The sequence below is a fragment of the Notechis scutatus genome, chromosome 6 (genome assembly GCF_049901735.1).
Source record: "Notechis scutatus isolate UNSWTSFEM ecotype Mainland chromosome 6, rNotScu1.2, whole genome shotgun sequence".
Classification (NCBI taxonomy): domain Eukaryota; kingdom Metazoa; phylum Chordata; class Lepidosauria; order Squamata; family Elapidae; genus Notechis; species Notechis scutatus.
This window is the reverse complement of record NC_142014.1, coordinates 22272528-22295120: the sequence shown is the minus strand read 5'-3', so window position 1 is coordinate 22295120 and position 22593 is coordinate 22272528. Positions and strand designations below refer to the sequence as shown.

Sequence of the window (22593 nt, the reverse complement as noted above, 5' to 3'; positions counted from 1 at the left end):
TGGTTTCTTCAGATCTAATAGATGCACAACAGAACATCTCTGAATTATATATGAATTTATTTATTCAAATACAAAGAAATTAACGCACATCAAATTTCACATTTTGTTCAAGTTTTTTTCTTCAAGAATTTACAAAATGTATAAACTTTATTACATTAGCACAGCATTTCTCAACCTTGGCAACTTTTAAGATACTGTATTGGGACTTTGTCCCAGAATTCCTCCCACCATGCTAACTGAAGAATTCTGGGAGTTGAAGTCCACACATCTTCAAGTTACTAAGATTCAGAAACACGACTAGCATTTTGTCACTGATCTTTTGCAACTGCCTGCATGAGAACTCCCAGTACTACGCTAGGAAAAATTCAAGAGTTCTTTGCCTAGACACATGGAATGTTACTCAGATTGGGTGCCTTTTTCCTCACAAGGTGTCATGTAGCCCTTCAAGGGAAGGAAAAGGCTTCCTGTGCTTTAACTCACAGTGCATGTATTGAAATAAGATGAGAGGAGTCCAAAGTTAAAAACTAAATGCCACTTCATAGGCCATAGCTCCCTCTTTTCCAAGACTTCATCCCTGAGATATTTAGATCCCTGTTCTTCCTCAAGAGCAGCTATGAAATTTGAATGATTGGATATGATATGGATCTCCCCTCCAAAGCAGACTTTGTAAGAAGTCTCCACCTATCCGTTATTTGACTCCCAGCAGATGCAAATGGCCAAAGTAAGGAGTTGTTTCTTGAGGAGCGGTCTGGTACAGTCACAGAAGGACACCACCTTCAGCAGGATCTGTTTAAAACAACATAAAAGTCAGTTTTGTCCCTCTCGGCCCACATGATTTAAAATAGTTTATCATGCCATAACCATAGGAGAAAGGAGTGCTCTCAGTTAAACCAAGTCAAATTTAGTGAATTAGATGTGCAGGGCTCAAAATTTGTTCCACCCCGTCATCTCTGACTACTGAGTGCTCCTGAAATCAGTTTTTTTTCCTATTAGAATGGAATAAGGAGCACTGAAATCTTAAAAATGTCTCCACCCCTTAACAGTGACCCTCAGACTAGAACACAGTGCATTATTTTCTTCTTTGTACAAAGCAAGGCATGAAGTAATTCACACCACTCATGATTTACAAAAGGAAGAAAGACATCAATTGCAAAATGACTCAAAAGCCAAATAGAACAATCAGTAAGTAGGTCAAACATTATGCAATTCTTGCAGAGAATTGCAAAATCTAAAAAAGAGTTAATTGGACTTTCAAAACAATCATTCACTACTTAAGTTTTTTAATGTGTTTTTTCTCTGTGTACACACAAGTGTCCATTCTTTCAGTATGTCACTGTTGTGCAATAGTTCTGGCTGTTCCTGACATGTCAGAAGGTAGCGTGGAGAAGATCTACTCATTCAAGATCTTGACCTATGATGACCACTCCAGAGTTCCCTCTTGTCTCCAATGCTGATGTTTTAACATTTACATGAAACTGCACCCAACTCCGCTGTTCCCACCTCAATATATATCAATAAATATTGGGCTGATCTTAATTGTTTTGCACAGATGGCTAAATCACTTTGATATTTCTCACACCATTATGATGACTCCTGTTAAGGAAAGAGTTGGTGTGAGAGATACTAATGAATTTTGGACCATGGCAATACAACCCTTGAGGAAACTTCACACATGCTACAAAGGACATAATACAACGATCCCCACAGCTCAGTATGGATAAGACTAAGGTGTAAAGCTGCCCTGCCCTCCCAAAAGTAAACCCAGAGAAGGCTTTCCAAATACATTCAGATGTCTTTCTGGCTGCCCAGTGCAGGCAGTCTATGACTTACAACAGTTCAAGAATACAAATGTACAAGAATACTGAACAATAATTACCATCCTTCAGGTGCCTAGCCTTCTTGGCTCCGTCATTCCCACTCTCTCCTAACCTTTTTGTGCAATCTGCACATGATGGCCCTGCAGGAAGAAGTGTTACCAACATTAATGACTTTTGTGAAAATGTTGGTGTCATTTTCACTCTGACTCTATTGTGATATGTTATTTTCTTATCCTATCCACAAGGGTAGAACAGAGACTCAAAGAGTCAAAAATATCACCAAACGGGTTTTTTTTGGGGTGGGGGTGGGGGTAGTCAAAGAGTATATAATTCAGCACCAAAGCCGGTATAATGTTAACAAAGCTTCATTTTACTTGAGGTGAAAACCAGTGGTGTCCATGGGGAACATCCAAATCTGCAAAATGGCAGGTCTACAACCATCATCTCACATATTTTGACACCCCACTGCTGACACTCCTGGATAATTTTTTTTGAAATACACCTTCCCCCAAAATGATTGTACACCCTTAATTAGCAGCAGGATCATTGGGAGTCATACAGCTTTACATTTTGGCTCTCTTAATTAGTACGTACTTGCCTTATCTAAGAGAAAGCTCACAGACAAAATCAGCAGAATTGCTTTGTTATAACCAAGAACGAAGTTGTAGATTTGTTTATATACAGATATCAATGTTCTTTGATCTTCCCTCCTGGCTTTAAATTCTAGGTCTTCTTCTGCCTTTACAAACGGATACTCTTGGTATTTTGGTAACTAATCTAACCCCAACGCTAATAAGTAAGTATACTTTCATACTTGAAAGACTGATGTCAGCCTTACCATGTCGACTAGACAGGAAACGCAGCCAGATAAACTAATTCTACTTTAATATTTATCCATGAATGAGGTCTTTTTTAATTGTTGAACTCTTCCTCTTTCCCCCTCTGTTCAGGATAGCCTCATCCTTTAAGAAGTTATTTATTTGCTTGTTTGTTTTGAATTGGAAGGGGGGCAAAAGGGACTTTGTACTTCTGTAAAAGGCAATATTCTTCTGGAGACTTAAGAACCAACTCCAAAAGGCCCAGATCAGTCCCTAATATAGGGGAAAAACTGTCTGGAACAAGCAGCTCCACGCTGCATGTTTTATGTATGTATATATGCATGTACTTAATTAAATTTATTATAGCCACCCATTCCAGCAAGTTCCGGGCAGCTTACAAAATCTACTACTAAATTAAAATCATTAAAGACATAAAACAACCATTGAAACACAGCCTCCCCCTTATTGCTAAGCATCCATTGTAAGCCAAATTTCACTTCTGCTAGAGAACAAAATAAGTTCTATTGCAGTCAATGAAGTCGTATAATCAAATTCAGGTTTTTAAGAGCAAATTGCAAGAGGGGGATGTGGACATGTCTAAAGCCCCATACCAAGAGATTTGAAATCATTTGAAATTTGAAGAAATATGTGAAATATATATACCCCAAACTGTTGTGCTATCCACCCTGTCTGCATCTGGAAAAAAGAAGAAAATTAAGCAATGAATTAACCTGGATACAATTGTTTAAAATATGCCTTTATGGATTTTTTTAAAAAAAATTAACAGTAACCCATATACATCTTGTGTTTTCAGTTTCATTAATAACTTAATTCTGTTTTATTGTAGTAACACTTCCCATAGCAAAGAAAGGCACAGAAGTTGATAGAATGTTTGTAGTTCAGGTTGAAATATAGCTCCTTGGTGCTTTTTGAGCTTGATTATTTTCTTACAGACATTTAATTACCAAATTAAATAACAACATCAGTGCTGAAAGAGAAAAGCTAAGAGCAACCAATCTCAGCACCAACGACCCCAAAGAGACACGCTTGGAACAATAGAATGCAATGAGGAGAATAATTAAATTTTAGCATTTCTCCTTTGTGATGCCAGTGGTCCTTCCTTCCTTTCTTTCCTTCCTTCCTCCCCTCCCCTTTTTCCTTCTCTCCCCCACTTCCAAAAGTGGATCTAAACGTAAACAAATAATATAATGCAATGTATACTTTGACCCAAGACAACATTTTAAGCAATAGAGATGTGTAAGACTTTGGGTACCACAGAATGGTTGGCTTGGTGTGTTTAATGTGTGAATCAAAGCAGATCTGCTCAAAAAAATCAAGATGTTGGCAGCCACAGCGTAATCAAAGTTTTGCCTATTATGTGCGTTGTACCCATTGCGGCTTTACTTTAAAATTAGGCATTGATATAATCAACATTAGTTGAAAAACTCATTTCTAAGTTGACAATGATCAAAGAACATAAAATGGAGGAGCTGCGTAGATACGTGACATCTTTATTTTATAAGGAATTTGTATCGGTGCAATCTCCCAATTTTTCAACTAAGTAGCATTTTATTTATTTCAGAACATTTTATTTAAGAACATTTATATAGACAGCCAACTCATTCTCAGTGACTCCAGGCGGCTTACAAAAATAAAAACCCAATATAAAAGCAACAAAAAACTATCCCTCCCTCCTGCCCTGGCAACAACAGTCAGTCAATCAAATAAACTCCATCCCATAATTAAAGGTTAAGGTTAAAACATATTTTAAAGGAGCACAAGCATGCAGAACGGTAACCCAGAGATCTTTTCATACAACACCTGGACTTCTTTGTTTACAGATCTGTGCCGTGAGATCCTGGAGATACCCTGGGAAATGTTCAAAGCAATCCCCATAGGATACGACTTTTATGCCATGCACAAGCATATCGGCCTGCAATTTAAAGAACTGGTCTTCATTTTCTTTCTGCACCAACATATAATGTTCTAGTTCCACTTTGTTTTTAACCGTGTACAGAAAGAGAGCTTGAAAGATTTGATCACGCAGGGTCTCCCCACAGCCCACAAACAAAAAAGATTTCCTCCGGTATAGGTTCTGTAGTGCTTCCTATAAATAATAAAAAAAAACCAAGCAGTTATTAAAACTAAATGTGTCATGAACTGTTCGGATGCTGACCTCATTTGAGATAAGTTGGCAAAGTGCAAGGCATACAGTAATCTTAGACTGGGGAGGCTTTAGCTAAGATCTCTCTACTGAGTTAAGCTCAGGGACAGCTCACTGAGGAGTCAGTCTATCCCACCCTGATTTCTAGGAAGCTGTGAAAGTAGATCCATAAGTTCTCCCATGTCAGCCAAATGCTTCTCAGTGTATGAATCTGCTCCACAGCAGCTGCAGTGAACGTAAAGCTTTAACTCAGGTTTCATGACCCAACTTGTTTGTGTCAGAATAGAATAAGAATAGAACAGAACAGAACACTTTATTGGCCAAGTGTGATTGGACACACAAGGAATTTGTCTTGGTGCAAATGCTCTTAGTGTACATAAAAGAAAAGATACAATTGTCAAGAGTCAAGAATCATAAGGTATAACAATAATAGTCATAGGGTACAATAAGCAATCAAATCACACTAGGAAACAGTCAATATAAATCATAAGGATACAAGCAACAAGGTTACATAAATGGATCATTGTCCTAAGAGGATGCATAAATGCAGTCCACCAGCTATTTCCAATTCTCAGGGTAGTTTAGAGGCACTGCTGATCTATAAGTCTGCATAGTTCAACAATAATAGCAATAGTATTAGTACTTGGACTTCTATACCGCTGTATAGTGCTTTAAACCACTCTCTGAGAGTTTTACAACAACAGCATATTGCCTACAAAAATCTGGACTCTCATTTTTCCGACATCGGAAGGATGAAAGTCAACTTTGAGCTGGTCAGGATCGAACTGATGGCAATCGGCAAAGTTAGACTGCAATACTGGATTCTAACCATTGCAACACCACAGCTCCTCAATAAAAAAGCCTGTCTGGCCTTTGGATCCACATACCATTACTTCGGGGTCTTGGGTTACTTCCTGATATCCTGAGGGATCCAGCACCATTCCGCAGGGATCAGTATACAAACCATGAATATGAAGGACACCATATTTGAGGTGTCCTTTTGCCCACTGGAGAACCTGAGGAGAGACCAGTTGTTCAGTAACACAACCTGCAGAAAGAGACCAAGCCCCAACAGAACACAATATTCATACATTTAGATGGCAGAGTTGTTAGGGCCTTGCTTGGTTGCTTCATATAGAAACCACAGTGAACTCATATATTTCATGACATTGTCATTCAAAGGTCAATTTATGCAATTTGTAAAATGATATTATGGTCCTCATGATGACCTCCTCACTGTGGATGCCCAGATAGTAGAGTGCAACATTAGGCCAGTGTTTCTCAAATTTAGCAACTTTAACAGGAGTGGACTTGGAACTCTCAGAATTCCCCAGCTAGCCATGCACTGCCTAAATAAAGAGCAATGTTCTTTACCATCTTATTGATGGTATCTCCATTTCCAACACTTGGATCTTCAAAGAAACAACCTTCTCTAGCTGCTTAAAAATTAAGATTTGTAAAGACTTTCAACCAATGACATTAAAAGGGCATTAAGAAAAACAATTATATAGTTATTTAGTAAATGACACACCTTAAAAAAGAAAGAACCACACACATCTAAAGATCATTGTGTAATGAAGAAAATATCTTCTTTGAAGACGGTAAGCCAGGGATCCCCAAACCCCGAGCCGTGGCTGACTAGCAGGCCGTGGCCTGTTTGAAACCGGGTCTCACAAGCAATGGGCAGGCACATGAAACTCCACTCACATGAGCAGTGAGCCAGTGTTCACACACACTATGCTCCATTTGCACTCACGCCCCTCCATGTCAGGCTGCCACGCTGGAAAGACACTGCTGCTATGGGGGAAAAAGGAATATGGCAAAGAACATAACCTACCTTTTTCCCCAAGTTGGTTCTACCCAAAATACCAGGTGCCCACAGGGTATTATCAAAAAAGTAAAACTGGATCAGATCCAGTTTGAGCTTCTTCGGTGACAGACCGAAATCTGCGATCGTGCGCAGTTTCAATCTGTGCTCGCCGCTGGAGTGCGCCAAGCCGGCTGGTTTTGGGGCTAAGCCACCCCGTAAAGGTGGTGAAGAGGGGGGAGACTGCCAGCAGGGTCGAGGAGAGCCGCATCTCTCCTCCCCAGCTGGCCATTACTCCCTTTCCCAAAGGCGGTTGCAGCGGTGGTCAGAAATGGCCACCTCAAAAAAGAACTCGACCGGAAAAGAATGTGCAGGAGGAAGATAAGAAGAGAAAGGTTTTGGCTGACCGGGTCGAACTGGAAAAACAACAATACAAGGTACCCTGGAATTTGAATTATAAAGAACAACATTGTTTCCAAAGAAGACTTTGAAGCGGTGAATGAGAGAGGGAAGGGAAAGGATTTGTTTTTTTTTCTTTTCTTCCCTATATTGACAACTAAGAGATTTAAGGAAGAAATTGGCAAAAATCCACTTTGACAGTAACAGGTATTTAAGCTGAAAATAAAATGTCAAAGGGATAATAAAGATCTCTGGCTTCTCAAAAACTTTTAAAAGAAGGGAAAAAACAAAAGGGTGGGATCTGGAAAAAGGGAGGAGACCACCTGGAAGTGAAAGGAATTAACAGTGAAATTTTAACAAGATTCCTAAAAGATACATTTTAACTGAAACTTTGTAACAAGATAAGAGAACCCCAGGAAGAGAAAGTGGAAAAAAGAAGCAAGAAGAAACAGCTTTGGATTATTTGGATTACTTGGTGATTTTTGGATTTTTGGCTATTAGATCTAAAGGACTAAAATTAATCAGGTGGTTTAAAAGTTTTTAAAATGGTATCACTCTTGGAAGAATTGAGAATGGAACTTAAAAAACAGAAAGAAGAGGCACAAGAAGGAAGAGGTTATTTTGGCTTCGTATTTCAATTTTTAGAAATAGAGATCCTGAACTATGAGAAACAACAAGAAATGCCTGTAGAACAAGAAGGGCGGGACAAAGAAGAAGCCATCTTTAATGACCAAGTATTTCTATGTGGGGAAAAGAAAGGAAAGTGGGGGAAAGAAAGTGAAAAATTTAAGATCCGAAAAAACAACCCAAAAAAAGAATCGTTTGAAAAGTAATTATAACATGAGGAAGAAACAGAAGAGAGAATCAGAATTAGAGAGAGAAGGGGTCAAAAAGGGAAGGGAGAAGAGGGAAAGGAAAAGAAATTATAAAGGACAGAACCAGGACATTAACAAGGAAAACGTACAAGACACAGAGATAATGGGTGAAAACTTAGTTGAAAGGGGGATTCTGCAAGGGTACATAAGATAGTATTGTTATATTAGAAATAGAAATGAACTTTGAAAATAAGAAACAAGTGTGATTAAAATGATAGATAAAATACTCATTGTAATGTAATGGAATGTTTAAGAAATAAATGAAATAAAGAGAATGAGAGAATGAAATTAGGAAAGGAGGGGAACATTTTAATTAAATGTGTTATAAAAATTTAAGTGAAGAGGAATATGAAAGAAACATGAAAAAATTATGGAAATATTATAAGTGTTCCTAGAAGTATGATATCCTATTGAAAAGGAATGTTAAAGATGTCAAAGATTATAACTAACATTAATGATAGAGCTGAATTGGAATAGAATAAGTATTTTATTTATTATTGTTATATATGCTGTATATTTTCTCTTTAAGAACTTAGTGCATATTTTAAGAATGTACCAAGCAGAATTTGACTTGAAGTTATGTGTTATATTGAATGTTATAATTGTAAAGGCATAAACTGAAATTTAAATAAGAGTAGAATTGATAAAAATTAAAAGATACAAAGGTGTCATACTCCAATTAGTAACTATAGGAGAAAATTTTGTTTAATGAGAAAAGAAAATATGAAATTGAAACAGGACAGACAAAAGTATAAATATGATGACTAGAAAGGTATTGAAACTTAGAAAAGATATATATATATATATGAATTTAGAAATTGAATTTAGGAATGAGATAATTAAAAGTAAGATTGAGAAAACAAAGGGAAGGGAAAAACTATTGAGAAAATGTTAAAATAGTAATAAGATATGGAATAGAACACAAAGATGAATATGAAATTGAATTTGTGTCTGTGTGGAGAAGTGATAACCTGGGACCATGCTATTCTCAAAAAAAGAAATTTCACTTGTATTATGTTTTGTGAAAACCCAAATAAAATTTTTATTAAAAAAAAAGGTAAAACTGGCAGCTATGATGCACATTAGAACAGCACAGATCGGATCGCACCTTTGAGCTGCCATTTTTACCTCTTCACATCTTTGTCCTTATCCATTTTGACAAAATCTGAGAGAGGCCAACCTTTCACATTTTCCAACAGAAGCTCACACCTGTATCTATTAGGGACACCATACCTTGTCTTTATCTTTCAGGTCAAGCGATTCCATAGCTTTATGCTGCTGTTGCCCAAAGATTTCAAGTAAGTTGTCATAGTTGGTGGTGAGCACCATTGTGCCCCGTTCCATTAGTTGGAGGATGGACAGGAGGAGAGCAGGATGCTGAATGTGTTGGTCCAAGTTGTCAAACACCTCCATCAAACAGTCCTGGAAAAAGTTGGGCTTAGCATCCCCTGTGCGCTGCAGAAGGAAACAGAACAGCTTCAGGGAAATCGAATGATGTACATCTTAGAAGTTTTGGATGATGTCTGGAGCTGCAAAACATTTCCACATTGGACATGAATTATAGAAGTTATAGAATAACAGAGTTGGAAGGGACCTTGGAGGTCTTCTAGTCCAACCTCCTGCCTAGGCAGGAAACCCTACACCACTTTAGACAAATGGTTGTCCAATCTCTTCTTAAAAACTTCCAGTGTTGGAGCATCCACAACTTCTGGAGGCAAGTTGTTCCAGTGATTAATTGTTCTGTCAGGAAATTTCTCCTTAGTTCTAAGGTGCTTCTCTCCTTGATTAGTTTCCACCCATTGTTTCTTGTCCTGTTTTGGAGAGTAGATTGACTCCCTTTTCTTTGTGGCAGCCCCTGAGATATTGGAACACTGCTATCATGTCACCCTGGTCCTTCTCTTCAGCAGACTAGCCATGCCCAGTTCCTGCAACCATTCTTTATATGTTTTAGTCTCCAGTCCCCTAATCATCTTTGTTGCTCTTCTCTGCATTCTTTTTGGAGTCTCAACATCTTTTTTATATTGTGGCGACCAAAACTATCTTCAGGGCTACTCTCCACTCTTCAGATCATCTTATCCCCTGAAACTTTCAACATGCAAATCTGATTCTTCCATTGATGGGCCAAGAAAATATGCCATTAGGACAGTCTTTTTTTTTCTACTTTAGGAGGGAACTGAAAATATTTATTTTTACCTGGGCACTTAAGAGAATTCTTAGAGGGCATTTTCTGCTAGTGGTTTTTAATGATTGGTTAGGCTGCATTTTAATGTCCTGTTAGATTAGAATTTGATTGATGGAATAATTGCAGGTGTCTGTAAGACCCCTCGAGCCATAAAATGAAAATTGACAGCACGCCAGTGTTTTTGTTTCGGTAAGAAAGATTGCAATCCTATGCAAATTGTAATCTTGTCTGGAGTCAGTTTCGTTGCTGCCTTTCTAGAATAAAGCTGTTCCCACAATTGGGTATGGATCACCCCATGCATCTATCCCTCACTAATTATAGGTAGGCAAGTGAGGGAGGAGGTAGAAGATTCAAAAGTGTGCACCTTAGACACCGAACACTTTTCTGTGGGAAGGAGATAGCAACCCCCTTGCAGAATTACTTTTGCTACCTGGCTAAATTCAGGCCAGAAGAAACCCTTATTTGTCCAAACATAAAATAGCTACTTGCCTAAGTAGGATTTTTTTGGTTGAGAGACAAACTGGAAGTAAGTGCTGGTTTTCAGCAAAACCATCATAAAATTTTATGATGGACATTGCAAATGGTTGTAAATGCAATCACACTGTCATGTGCCCAAAATTCTGTGACTGTGGAAGGAGCCTGACTGCAGGAATTTTGATTCTGGATCATACGTTTCCTTTCCCTCACTGGTTTAAGAGTCACTAAGTCATCAGTCAAGGACAATCTACAATGGAAAGCCTGACCAGGGATACAGATCTATTTACATCTTCACTTTCAAAGCAGGAATAACATTCACTTCAGATCCCTTATCTGACAAAATGCTCACCGGTGACATCTTTCGGATTAAATCGTGTGCAACCACAAGCAAATCTCGGTCTTTGGACACTTTCTGGCGGAAATCGGCTACATCTCCAGGATGCAACACTTCCAGCTGGTCAGCGGCTTCAATGACTGCTTCAATGCAACTCCGCCACGAACACAAGGCTGGAATTCCTGGTGCAACAGCAGCACTCACCCCGGTTCCAATTACTAGCAAGAGTTCCTGGGGCTGCTTCCGTATAAGGCTTTTCAAAAATTTCCTAAAAGAGAAATCCAGTAAAACTCTGTTTTTGGATCACAACTGCTATGTCTCTAAAGTAGACAGTCACTTGATTATAGATTAAAAATATCTAATCCCCTATCAGGAACAGAACGTCACATTGCAAAATAATTATGAGATTCTGGAATTAACAATGGAAATAACTTTTGGAGTTAACCAAGCCATCCAGGGCTGTTAGGAGTAGAGATGGAAATGCCGGGGGTTGGGGTGGAAAAATTGGGGAAAAACAGGGTTTTCCCAAAAACATTTGGAAAAAAATGAGGTGGGGGGGAAACCTGGGTTTGTTTTTTTTCATTGCGTCCATTCCCCCCCCCCCAAACTTTGGGAAAAGATGGAAAAAACCAGAAAAAAATCTATTTCCCCCCCAATTTTGGTGTTTTTTCACCAGCCTTTCCCATCTCTAGTTGGGAGGGAGGGAGGGAGGGAGGGAGGGAGGGAGGGAGGGAGGGAGGAAGGAAGGAAGGAAGGAAGGAAGGAAGGAAGGAAGGAAGGAAGGAAGGAAGGAAAAAACAACTAGGATGGGGAAAAACTTTTCTGGAGAAACAAATACTAGGTGGAGCTTCCCATTTTGATTTTACCCTTGAGCTGAAAGGAGAAAAACAAAGATTACAGTAAGTTTAAAGGGTGCCAAAGTTGCCCTTATTTTAACAAAGCAAATTGATTTTAGGTGTAATCAACAGGATTAAAAGAATGGGCACAGTCTTGATTTACATGGAAAAAGGACATGTTAAGAAGCAAGATTTTTAAAAAGGAGGTTTCTGCTTTTAGGCTCAAGGAATATCCTCTTGCGCCAAACAATTGGATTATTATGAAATGGCAACAGTAGTGAGACAAATAAAAAAGAGAACAGAAAGGTGTTCTGTCTAGGAAAGGTGCTTTGTGAAATTATCATCAGTAATCATCTTCCCACAGAGGGGTCAAAACCCCGAAATCCTGCTCCACATCATCACATATAAAAGAACAGGCAATCCTTCAACTGCATGGTTGTGACTGCCATTTTTTTTTTATTTTTTGACACACATACTCCATTCCCAGGACACCTATTATCAAGTTTAACCTTTTGTACATTTATTTACCTTGATTTTTGCTCATTTTTAAACGTCGTCTTCTTTGAGGGCTCCATTCTCTGTCTCCGCTTCCTGTGAAGTAAGAATTGCATGGAGTCAGGAGTTTTTAATGAGCAGCTACACCAACTGACGAGATTAATTTGATTAAAAACGTAGTTCAATAAAATTCAGACAAAGCAATTTGGACAACCTGGCAGGAACCTCTCCTGGATCACAGCTCTCTTCACCAGGCTGCCAAATTGAATTCCCTTTTCTTTCAAACACCTGATCTGTGCATCACTGCACATGCCAACTTGCAGATTTTGACACACACACATCCCACAAAGGTACCCCGATACAGATCAATTCCAGAACATTGCGTGTCAAAGAAATAATAGCAATGGATATTACTCAGAAAAGGTTGTCAGCTGTTTCTGAGCTTCAATATGTAAACACTTCAGAGATACTTCCGTGCCCCACGTTTCCCAAAGAATATATTTAATATCCATCGCAATCATAATAATTACTCTTTACAGAGGTTGAGTTTAAATCAGAGTTTAAATCAGCTATGCTGGCTGAGGAATTCTGGGAGTTGAAGTCCACAAGTCTTAAAGTTGCCAAGTTTGGAGATCCCTGGTTTAAATGAACAATTTAAATCGTGAATAAAATTCTACAAGAACAAAAGCCGGTTTAAATCAATCTCCTATTGACCCTTCGTTTAGTTTTTAAATAATGATCCTGAATTCATCATTCATCACCTACTACTTTTACAATTCGAGTACTAACAAATGTTTAAATACATTTAGAAACAAAAACTGTACAGCAACCATCTCCTTGAAGTAACCACTTTAGCTGAAATTAAATCTGGAGAATCCCACAGAGAACGGAAGATATGGAAAATAATAGGATATTCCTTTCCGCAGTGAAAAGAAAAGCAGCAAAGTTTGCTGTTTGCTTTTTCATGATGGTTGTGTTTTCGTGATCTTATAGGAAAAGATGCACAATAATCCTTCCAAAAAGAAGGACACTAAGACTCTAACGCAGTGTTTCTCAATGTTGTCATCTTTAAGATATGTGGATTTCAACTCCGAATCTTCCCTAGATGAACATGCTGGCTAGGGAATTCTGGGAGTTGAAATCCTCACACCTCAAAGGTGTCAAGGTTGAGAAATACTGCCATAGAGACACACTCTGTTGTGTGAGAAACCACATTCCAGAAATAAGTAGAGCCAGGACAAATCACAAATATTAACCCCATCATTAATGATAATAAAAATCAGTTGGCTAAAAAAAAAAAAGGCATCTCAAGAGGGGCATCTGCAGGGAAATGTCATGAAAATTAAGAGTTAGTTAAGAGAAAGTTAAGCCTGCTAGATGCATTGCACAGTCTCTCAGGAATTGGTTTGGTCTGCTTGTTTCTGCAATTGATTTAAATTTAATTGACTCCGATCTGAGGCTATTGCATCTACGATACAGCTGTATATAGTGTCCTCAAAGAGCCAGGTTTTTTGGCATGTCTTTGGTGCCACCAAAACAACCCTCTGGATTTCAGTAGTTGTTTGACCGTCTTCCCTGCCTAAGCCACCTATCTCCCCCACCCGAAAGAGGCATTAATATGAGAGAAGGATATGAGTATTCATATCTTCCCTGCCTTGCTCCTGATAGAACAGTAAAAAAGAAGAAAAAAGAAAGAGAACAGAAAAAAGACAGGAAAGGATAGAGATAGATCACTGCCCTAACAAGAAAAGAAACAGAAGGAGAAGAATTCCAATTGATATTGTCAGCTGTTCGTCCGATATTGAGGGGGTGAACGATAAGATATCAACTCATTCGTGTAGCTTCAGTGAAGTTTTTATTCATCTCCCACACCACCACAACAGGTAACAGCGATCAAATTATGTTTAAAGTCAGCTCTGGGTTGCAACCCAGAGCTGTATTTATACATGTTATACTTTGGATAACAACATAATTACTATAGCCACCTTCCGGCCGCCTTCGCTGCCGAACATCCGGCATCCTTAAATTAAAGAAACATGGTCACTGCACCTTTCCCCTGCTCGATGAGTTCATGTACCCCCATTTGCCTCGTATCATTATTACAACACCACTCCCTTGACATCCAGCCATGAATCATTATTATTGCACCACTCCTTGTCAGGAAGCCGATGTCAGTCATTTGAAGAATATTCATCATAACATCCACGTGGTAACACAATCAATGTAAGGCAAGTAAAAGACAATGGTCATATCACATCCTGGCTGTCTCGGCTCCAGTCCGTTCTTTATATAGATATATTAGATATATTATATTACAATATAATATATAGATATATTACAAATTGGGTTAAATTAATTTGCCGTCAAAGTTTAATCTTCAATCGATTCTCTTTTTTAATGGGGATATCTACATCCACTGCTTCTTTAATCTGCACCCTGAATTCAGAGCTATTTAAAACAAATCTCACCTTCTGGTCATGTAACAAAACTATTGATAGGATCATTTAATTTTTATAATCAAAGCTTGCACAATTGTTGCCATAGTGTTCATTTTTCCTACCAGGAGATGGCAACTGCAAAATTCAGAATTACTACGGTAGATGACAGTTAAGATATAAAGAAAATTTTGCCGGCATCTTGTGGTCATGTTAGGATTTGCAGTCCAAAAAGCTGAACTTGATTTTGCAGTCTTAGAACTTAAACTAATAGAGCTGGAAAGGACCTTGGAGGTCTTTTAGTCCAATGGTTGCCAACCGGTGTGCCGGGGACCATTGGCGGTCCGTGAGAAAATTTTGGTGCTCTGCAGAGAAATGTCCTCCCCAAAGCAATTAATCCAGGCTGCACAGGAACATAAGGCTGTGCCACCCACATGGCCCGCCCCACCGCTGGACCCCACCCTTCAGCCGAGCGCAAACCTTACCTTGAGTAGAGCCACGCGAGCTGGAACTGGAAGGTAAGACCAATAGCAGGGGAGGGAAATCCGCCCCAGGGTGGCTTGCTGACATTGGTGGGAAAGTCGGTCCCATATTCCAGAGCTGCAGTAGTCACAGGACTGGCCCTTTGGTCATCCCGGAGCAGCTGCTCCAGTGCATGGCAGGCCGGTGCACCCAGGTGGAGGAGCAGCTGCTCCGGGATGACCAAAGGGCCAGTCCTGTGACGACTGCAGCTCTGGAATATGGGACCGTCAGCAAGCCACCGTCAGTCAAAACTCATATTAGTGGTCCGTGGGATTTAAAATTATGAGTTGGGTGGTCCCTGAGATCCAAAAGATTGGTGACCCCTGGTTTAGAGGTTTAAAATTTGGGGGGGGGGGTCTGTTTCGCAAGGGGAGGGAAACTAATATTATTGTAATATATTAATCAACATTCAACTGGGGGGATAATATGTGTATATGTATTCATTTTAATGCCCTTTTAAAATGTTTGTTTTGTGTTTTTCCTTTGTTTGTTTGTCTCTTTAAAACAAATCTGCTGTTTTGTATTTTAACTTTTTTTAAATAAAATAAAAATAGACAGGGAAAGAAAAGGAAATTTCTCCTTGTTCTAGGTTTGATGTCTCTTTGATAAGTTTCTCTCTGTTATGTATTGTCCTGCCCTCATGTGCTTTGGAAAACAGGCTGACTCCCTCTTCTTTGTGGCAACTCTTCAAATATTGGAAGACTTCTATCATGTCACCATCCTGTCCTATTGGCAAGTTATCCTTTACCTACCTTATAAGAGAAGGGAGTTTCCAAAAACTGAATCAGCAACTGAAGACCGGATTTGTTACTTGTTTCTTTCGACCAAAGACAGCTGCCACTCGGTCCCTGGCAAAGCTCTGGAAGCAACAGAAAAACTAAGATTTCAAAGCCAAGAAAAAGGAGGATAATCATTCGTGAGTCGGAACAAAAGCTGGGTTCACACATCTGTCTTCTGTCTCTATATATAAAAGCGAAATGCCACTCATGCATCATCACAAAATCTCCAGAACCGTAAAGCTTACAAACTTGAAATTTGGCACTTATGGTCCTCTTGGCTTCTTGGTGCTCACTAAGAAAGGATTTTTCGAAATGACCATCAGAGCATTAGTATTTCCTATATTATTATTAACACGCTCTGATGCTAAGGAGTTCTACTCCCCCTCCCCACCTGAAAAGAAATCTGGTCCAAATGCAAAACAAAAGCAGAGGGGAGGAGTTTCAGTTTCAGTTTTACTTTCACAGCACTAAGCAGCTTTAGTACAGAACAGTTGAGCTAAGCCACGCCAAGGCTCCTTGCTGTCTCCTTCTTGCTCACACAGCAAATATTGTTTCAGTTTCTCTCACATACTGACAGGATGCTAGCTGGATGAATACTGATAGATACTGGTAGGCAGAGGCAGAATGTCCCCCTCTTATTTTCCTCCCCAAAAACTAAGCCCTACCACATTAGTTTTGTAGCGAAGTACGGGTATCGAACTAGTTGGATTTAAACCAGCCTTAATTTGTTTGAATGGACATGACATAGTCTATAAACTTTTATAGGTTTACAGCTGAGCAAAAGTACCCAGCAGTATGGTCCAAACAGTCAAGATGATCTCTTTCCTGTCCGTCAACCAAGAAGGGAAAAGTCCCCAAATCCTGGACAGTTTCACCTGGTTACCAATAGAAAGAAAAAGAAAAGAAAGCCCCTCCTTCCCTTGCTCCACCTGTGTCAAAGGAGGGAGTGAAGAATAAGGGGGAGGGGGGAGATTCCCCAAGGTTGGGGAGAGGGAGGGCGGCTGCCCTGGCTCCCATGAAATGCCAGCTGCTTCAAATCTGGAGCACGAAAAATCTGGCAGAAGTTGCCTTGGCACTGGATGGCAACCACTTTCTTGACCCCCTCCCTTTGCAGATGCACCTGCTTGCTGACAGGGGTGTGTTTGGGGAGGGCGGGGGGTGGACTGGAAGAAGGGCTTCTGAAGAGAGACGGGAGGGTCCCCGCTGACTCTGGGGCTCAGCCGATTGGAAGAAGCCATGGAGCGGCTCAAGACTGACTCAGCCTCCCATCCTTCCGTGGTCGGTAAAATGAGGACCCAGATTGTTGGGGGGCAAAAGGCTGAGTCTGTAAAACTCTGTATATAAGTCAGAGGTCTCCAAACTTGGCAACTTTAAGACGTGTGGACTTCAACTCCCAGAATTCCTCAGCCAGCCAAGTTTGTCTGGCTGAGGAATTCTGAGAGTTGAAGTCTACAAGTCTTAAAGTTGCCAATTTGGGGGGGGGGACTGGTCTAAGTGCTAGTGCTAGATAGGCAGTGATAGATAGACAGACAGACAGATAGATGTAGATAGATGATAGACAGATAGATGATTGACAGGTAGGTAGGGAGAGAGAGACAGAGAAAGAGAGAGACAGACAGAGAGAGAGATGATAGACAGATAGTTAGGTAGTAGGTAGGTAGAGATAGATAGGTAGGTAGGTAGGTAGGTAGGTAGGCAGGCAGGCAGGCAGGCAGGCAGGCAGGCAGGCAGGTAGGCAGGCAGGGATAGATAGATAGATAGATAGATAGATAGATAGATAGATAGATAGATAGATAGATAGATAGATAGATAGATAGATAGATAGATAGATAGATAGATAGACAGACAGAGGTAGATAGATAGATAGATAGATAGATAGATAGATAGATAGATAGATAGATAGATGATAGACAGATGATTGACAGATAGGTAGGTAGGCAGATATAGATAGATAGATGATAGATAGATAGATAGATAGATGATAGACAGATGATTGACAGATAGGCAGGTAGGTAGATAGATAGATAGATAGATAGATAGATAGATAGATAGATAGATAGATAGATAGATAGATAGATAGATAGATAGATAGATAGATAGATAGATAGATAGATAGATAGATAGATAGATAGACATATGATTGACTGATAGGCAGGTAGGTAGATATAGATAGGTAGGTAGGTAGGTAGTAGGTAGGTAGGTAGATAGATATAGGTAGGTAGGTAGGTAGGTAGGTAGTAGGTAGGTAGAGATAGATAGATGGATGGATGGATGGATGGATGGATGGATGGATAGATAGATAGATAGAGAAAGAGAGACAGACAGGTAGGTAGGTAGTAGGTAGAGATAGATAGATAGATAGATAGATAGATAGATAGATAGATAGATAGATAGATAGATAGATAGATAGATAGATAGATAGATAGGCAGGTAGAGATAGATAGATAGATAGATAGATAGATAGATAGATAGATAGATAGATAGATAGATAGATAGATAGATAGATAGATGATGGATGGATGGATAGATAGATGGATAGACAGACAGACAGACAGACGACAGATAGATATGCCCCAAAGCACTTCTACTCCCTCCTTTCTGTTTCTCTCTCTCTCTCTCCCTCCCTCTCTCTCTCTATGTGTGTGTGTGTGTTGGGAGGAGGGAAATCTGGGCTCATCCTGGGGGCAATGCAGCCAGTTGTAACAGCTTCTTTGCCAATCCAGTTCAGGGTTGTGCGCCCAGAGCCCTTGTGTCAAACCAGAGCCCCTTCCTTTGGATCGGGGTGTGAACCTTGCAGGTAGTCCTCGATTTACAACAGTTCATTGAGTGACCATTCAAAGTTACAACATCACTGAATTAAAGTGACTTATGACCATTTTTCACACTTATTATTACCGTGGCAGCATCCCTACGGCCACCTGACCTAAAATTCAGACATTTGCCAACTGATTCATATTTATGACGATCGCAGTGACCCTGGGGTCCTCTTTGGAGACCTTCTGACAAGCAAAGTCAATGGAGGAAGCAAGAGTCACTTAACAACTTCGTTACTAACTTACAAACAATTGCAACGACTCACTTAGCAACTGGGGCAAGAGGGGTTGCAAAACAGGGCACTTAAAAAAACCTCACCTCACAAATGTCTCAGTTAGCAACATAAATTTTGGGCTCAAGGATGGTCGAAAGTTGAGGACTACCTGTCTTCCAGAGCAGGACAAGAGGGAGTAAGGAACCGAAAACCGCCGGACCCAGGACAAGCTTCCCACTCAGGGCCGGAGGGACAATCCTCCCTCCCGTGGACTTGCTCACCAGCGCCGCAGGGTTAACTCGCTTTTCCCGCCGGCCGGCCCTCCACAGTCCCCGCATCCTTCCTCTCCCCTCCAAACCCCTCCGGGGCGTCAACTAAGGGCGTCCGCCCGCCAAGGCTCTCCAAGGGCGCACCGACGCCGCCCGCCCGCCAGCTCACCCGCCGCGCCCGGGACTCAGCGCGCCTGGCCTGGCCTGACCTCACCTCACCGCCCGCTAGTTCCGAAGGTCGCCGGCCTAGCCGGCTCCAGCTGTCCGGGTGGAGAAGGAGGGCCGGAAGGCCGGGCGGAGCGCAACCCTGGCCGGCCCTCCGCCGGCTCCGCCTTGCCTGGCTGGAGAAACACCCAGGCGGAGGGAGAGAGAGAGAGAGAGAGAGAGAAGAGCGCGCAAAGGGCGACAGCGCCGGCGGAGCTACGGTTGTTACAGTCTCCTCCGCGGAAGGGCGGTGAAGCCGCGGAGCTTCCCTCAAGAGACGCTCCAGAGGGAAGCGAGGCCGCCGCTGGACCAGCCCCGGGCTCGAAGCCGCGCGGAGGCAGAAACGGGCTGGATCTCCCGGGGGCGCCTCTTGGTGAATGGAGCCTATACTTCATTAGCGGTGATAGCAGCTTTGCTCCTGGTTACTGGGCCCTTCTTCCGGCATAGACTTCCCAGGATCTCCTGGTGGTCTCCTATCCATGTACAGGCAGGTCCGACCCTGCTTTGGATGGCAGATTATTGGGGGGGGGGGGGGACCCAGATTGTAGGCTGTACTAAGAGGTCTGGAAAAGGATCCCAGAGAGGAAAGCCAGAATTCTTACTGGTACCAATACAATCAGCTTGGACATGGAGTCACCAGTCATTTCACGGATGTTATTTCAAAACTTTAAGCAGGCTCAGATTTTGTTACTACTGGGAGATCACTGAGAAATCTCAGGCCTTTGTTTTTAAATAGTTTTCTTTTTAGTTCGTTTAGCTTTTTAAAAGTTTCAAAAGACTTCTTAAAGTTTAGTTTAGCTTTATTCTTCTTACACAGACCTAGATTATTATAGCAGTTTTATAGTGTGTATATATTTATATACTATAAAATGATGCTATATTTATACATACACACACACACTATAATACACACTACATACATACATACATACACACACACGTTATTGTTATTATGCATTGTTTTTTAACAAATTAATGTTGATAAAATTCAGTGAATTTTAAACAGAAACAATTGAAGGACAATAAAAGGAAGAATAAAAAGCCAAATAATATTTAGTAAGAAAATACCAGCTTGATATGAGAAGGATTAAAAAAAAACTGTGGACATTGTTAAACAGCAAATTGTAGCAATGTCCATAATAATAATAAATTATTAGATATAACTGCGGTGTTGTACAGTAGAAGCAGAATAACCTATTTATGACAAAGACATGATTTTATCCAAGCCTGAACAAGAAAAGAACCATACTGAATAATAAAATAATGAGGAAAGTTTACAACTAGAATGTTTTATGGTAAAAAAAAAAGAGATGAATGGAATGTGTGGCATATGGGAACCTGAGAAAAACGCCACAATTTTTACTTTTTATAAAAAGTATTTATTTATTTTTAATCTTTCTTTAATTATTTTTATAAATAGCTCGATGAACATATCTAACACTCTTCCTTCTCCTGTGAGGTGGGTTGGGCTGACCCAAAGTCACCCAGATGCCCAAAGTGGAACTAGAACTCACCATCTCCCAGTTTCTAGCTTTGTGCCTTCACCCCTAGGCCAAATGGTTAAGAATTGGACAGCTCCAGGAATAGATGAGCTGCATAGTTTTTGACTCAAACATTTAAGTAAATGCTGTATTTGCATAGAGGAGAAATAAGCGACTGGGGTACAGCTGGTAAGATTTATCTCCTGGTAAAATATTACTATTGTCCTGACCCAGGCTTCATAAACCATAATTATTCATAAACTTGTTTTAAAAACAAAACATTTTATTGCAGCGCTAGGAATTGTTTTCATTCCCAGCCAGAATTAAGCTCAAACAGTCCCCCAAAATAAGTACACACCTTTTAGTTCAGTGAAGTGCTGCCAAAAACAGAAGTATCAAACGAACTAGAAAAGAAACCAACCGAAGTACAAGAAAAACCAACCAAAGTACAAAGAGTTTCCAGGATGACTCGGAACCAATCGAACTACTTTGCTTCCTGCAAAGGTTTCATCTTCTTGGCCTGACTTTTATCCCTTATGGGAGGGGCAATCACCTCCCAGCCTTACTCCTGAGCCACCCCTTTTGTTTCAGCTACTCTCGTCTTCTAGCAGCTCTGTGCTTACGCACACTGGGAACAGGCTCCCTTGGATCCTCTGCCTCACTGCTGCCAGACTCCGAAGGCAGCATCCCACTCCCAGATGGTCCTGGACTCATCTCTGCATCGGATGCACGACCCTCGTCTGAGTCCTCTCCAGACTCCCTGACTGGTCGCCGTTCTTCTCCACTGTCTGATTCCGCTGCCGTCTGCACCGGCTGCCAGCGAACCACAACAACTATATTGACAAAAGTTGCATGCTAGAAACCAGGAGACTGTGAGTTCTAGTCTGACCTTGGACACAAAGCCAGCCAGGTGACTGCTGTAAGTAAAATATGGCTTCCAAAGCTGACACATGGGCCAGTCACTTTCTCTCAGCCTAGGAAGGAGACAATGGCAAATCACTTCTGAAAAACCTTACTGAGAAAACTGCAGGGACTTGTCCAGGGAATCTCTGATAATCAAAAACAATTAAATGGAAAGAAAAAAAAAAGGATCACAGACATGAAATCAGGCAAGATAATCTAAACTTTTGGCTGGTATAACAGATGCCCTACAAGATACATCTAGAAAACAATAGCCTGCTACCAGCCGAATAGAAAGAAATAGACAAAACCCAGAGCAAGTGTTGAAGATCAGGCTCTAATTGATAAAACGGTTTTGGAAAATTATAAGAGAAGAGTATGTTGCTCTGTCTGATTCTAAGACGGTACGAGATTATTATCACACAACTGGATTACACAAGACTTGGTTGGGAAACATTGGAGGGAGTAATCACATCAAGAAATATGTTTCAGAGACAGTGAGCTTGTGGAAAACACAACTGATAATGGACAGTGAACAAATGGGCTGAGATAAATATCAGCGTTACACAATTCTATACAGGCCGACGTCATGTTCCATGAGGCAGCCTCAATGGCTTCTACTCAGCATCTGTGATGAAAGTCTGACAACTTAATCAGCCTCTGCGCTTCATAGAGATGTTCTTTGAAGAGGGATATTGAAAAAGGGAATGGGAAGTATATAGATATTGCCCACTAGGAACTGTCCAAATTAAGAGACGTTAATTTTAGCGA

The 22593-nt window shown here is 40.6% G+C and overlaps 1 protein-coding gene across 10 annotated transcripts; it reads right to left on the bottom strand.

Moving 5' to 3' along the window:
* Positions 1-44: 44 nt before the first annotated feature.
* On the bottom strand, positions 45-21975 carry SIRAL2 (SIR2 antiphage like 2). 10 transcript variants are annotated; one of them, XM_087969503.1, is made up of 11 exons: positions 19407-21975; positions 19073-19137; positions 15914-16020; positions 12238-12300; positions 10889-11141; positions 9114-9335; positions 5687-5815; positions 4457-4742; positions 3299-3331; positions 1877-1957; positions 45-786 (listed from the first exon to the last, which is right to left on the bottom strand). In XM_087969503.1, the coding sequence occupies exons 4-11, from the start codon at positions 12282-12284 to the stop codon at positions 758-760; spliced, it is 1080 nt and encodes a 359-aa protein (XP_087825629.1). In that variant the 5' UTR covers positions 12285-12300; positions 15914-16020; positions 19073-19137; positions 19407-21975; the 3' UTR covers positions 45-757. The 10 variants fall into 10 exon arrangements, with proteins under 10 accessions (XP_087825629.1, XP_087825630.1, XP_087825628.1 ...); XM_087969504.1 differs by having other exon boundaries at positions 19447-21975; XM_087969502.1 differs by having other exon boundaries at positions 19452-21975.
* Between the last annotated feature and the right edge of the window lie 618 nt (positions 21976-22593).

Bases quoted from the DNA above. Each gene is read 5' to 3' on its own strand.
- SIRAL2 (XM_087969500.1), bottom strand. From the start codon at position 12,284: ATGGAGCCCTCAAAGAAGACGACGTTTAAAAATGAGCAAAAATCAAG. The intron at 5,816-9,113 runs GTATGGTGTCCC...GTCTCTCCTCAG, and splicing joins ACCTGAAAGATAAAGACAAG to GTTCTCCAGTGGGCAAAAGG. The intron at 3,332-4,456 runs GTGTTGTATGAA...TCTTTTTTCCAG, and splicing joins CTGTAAACAAAGAAGTCCAG to ATGCAGACAGGGTGGATAGC.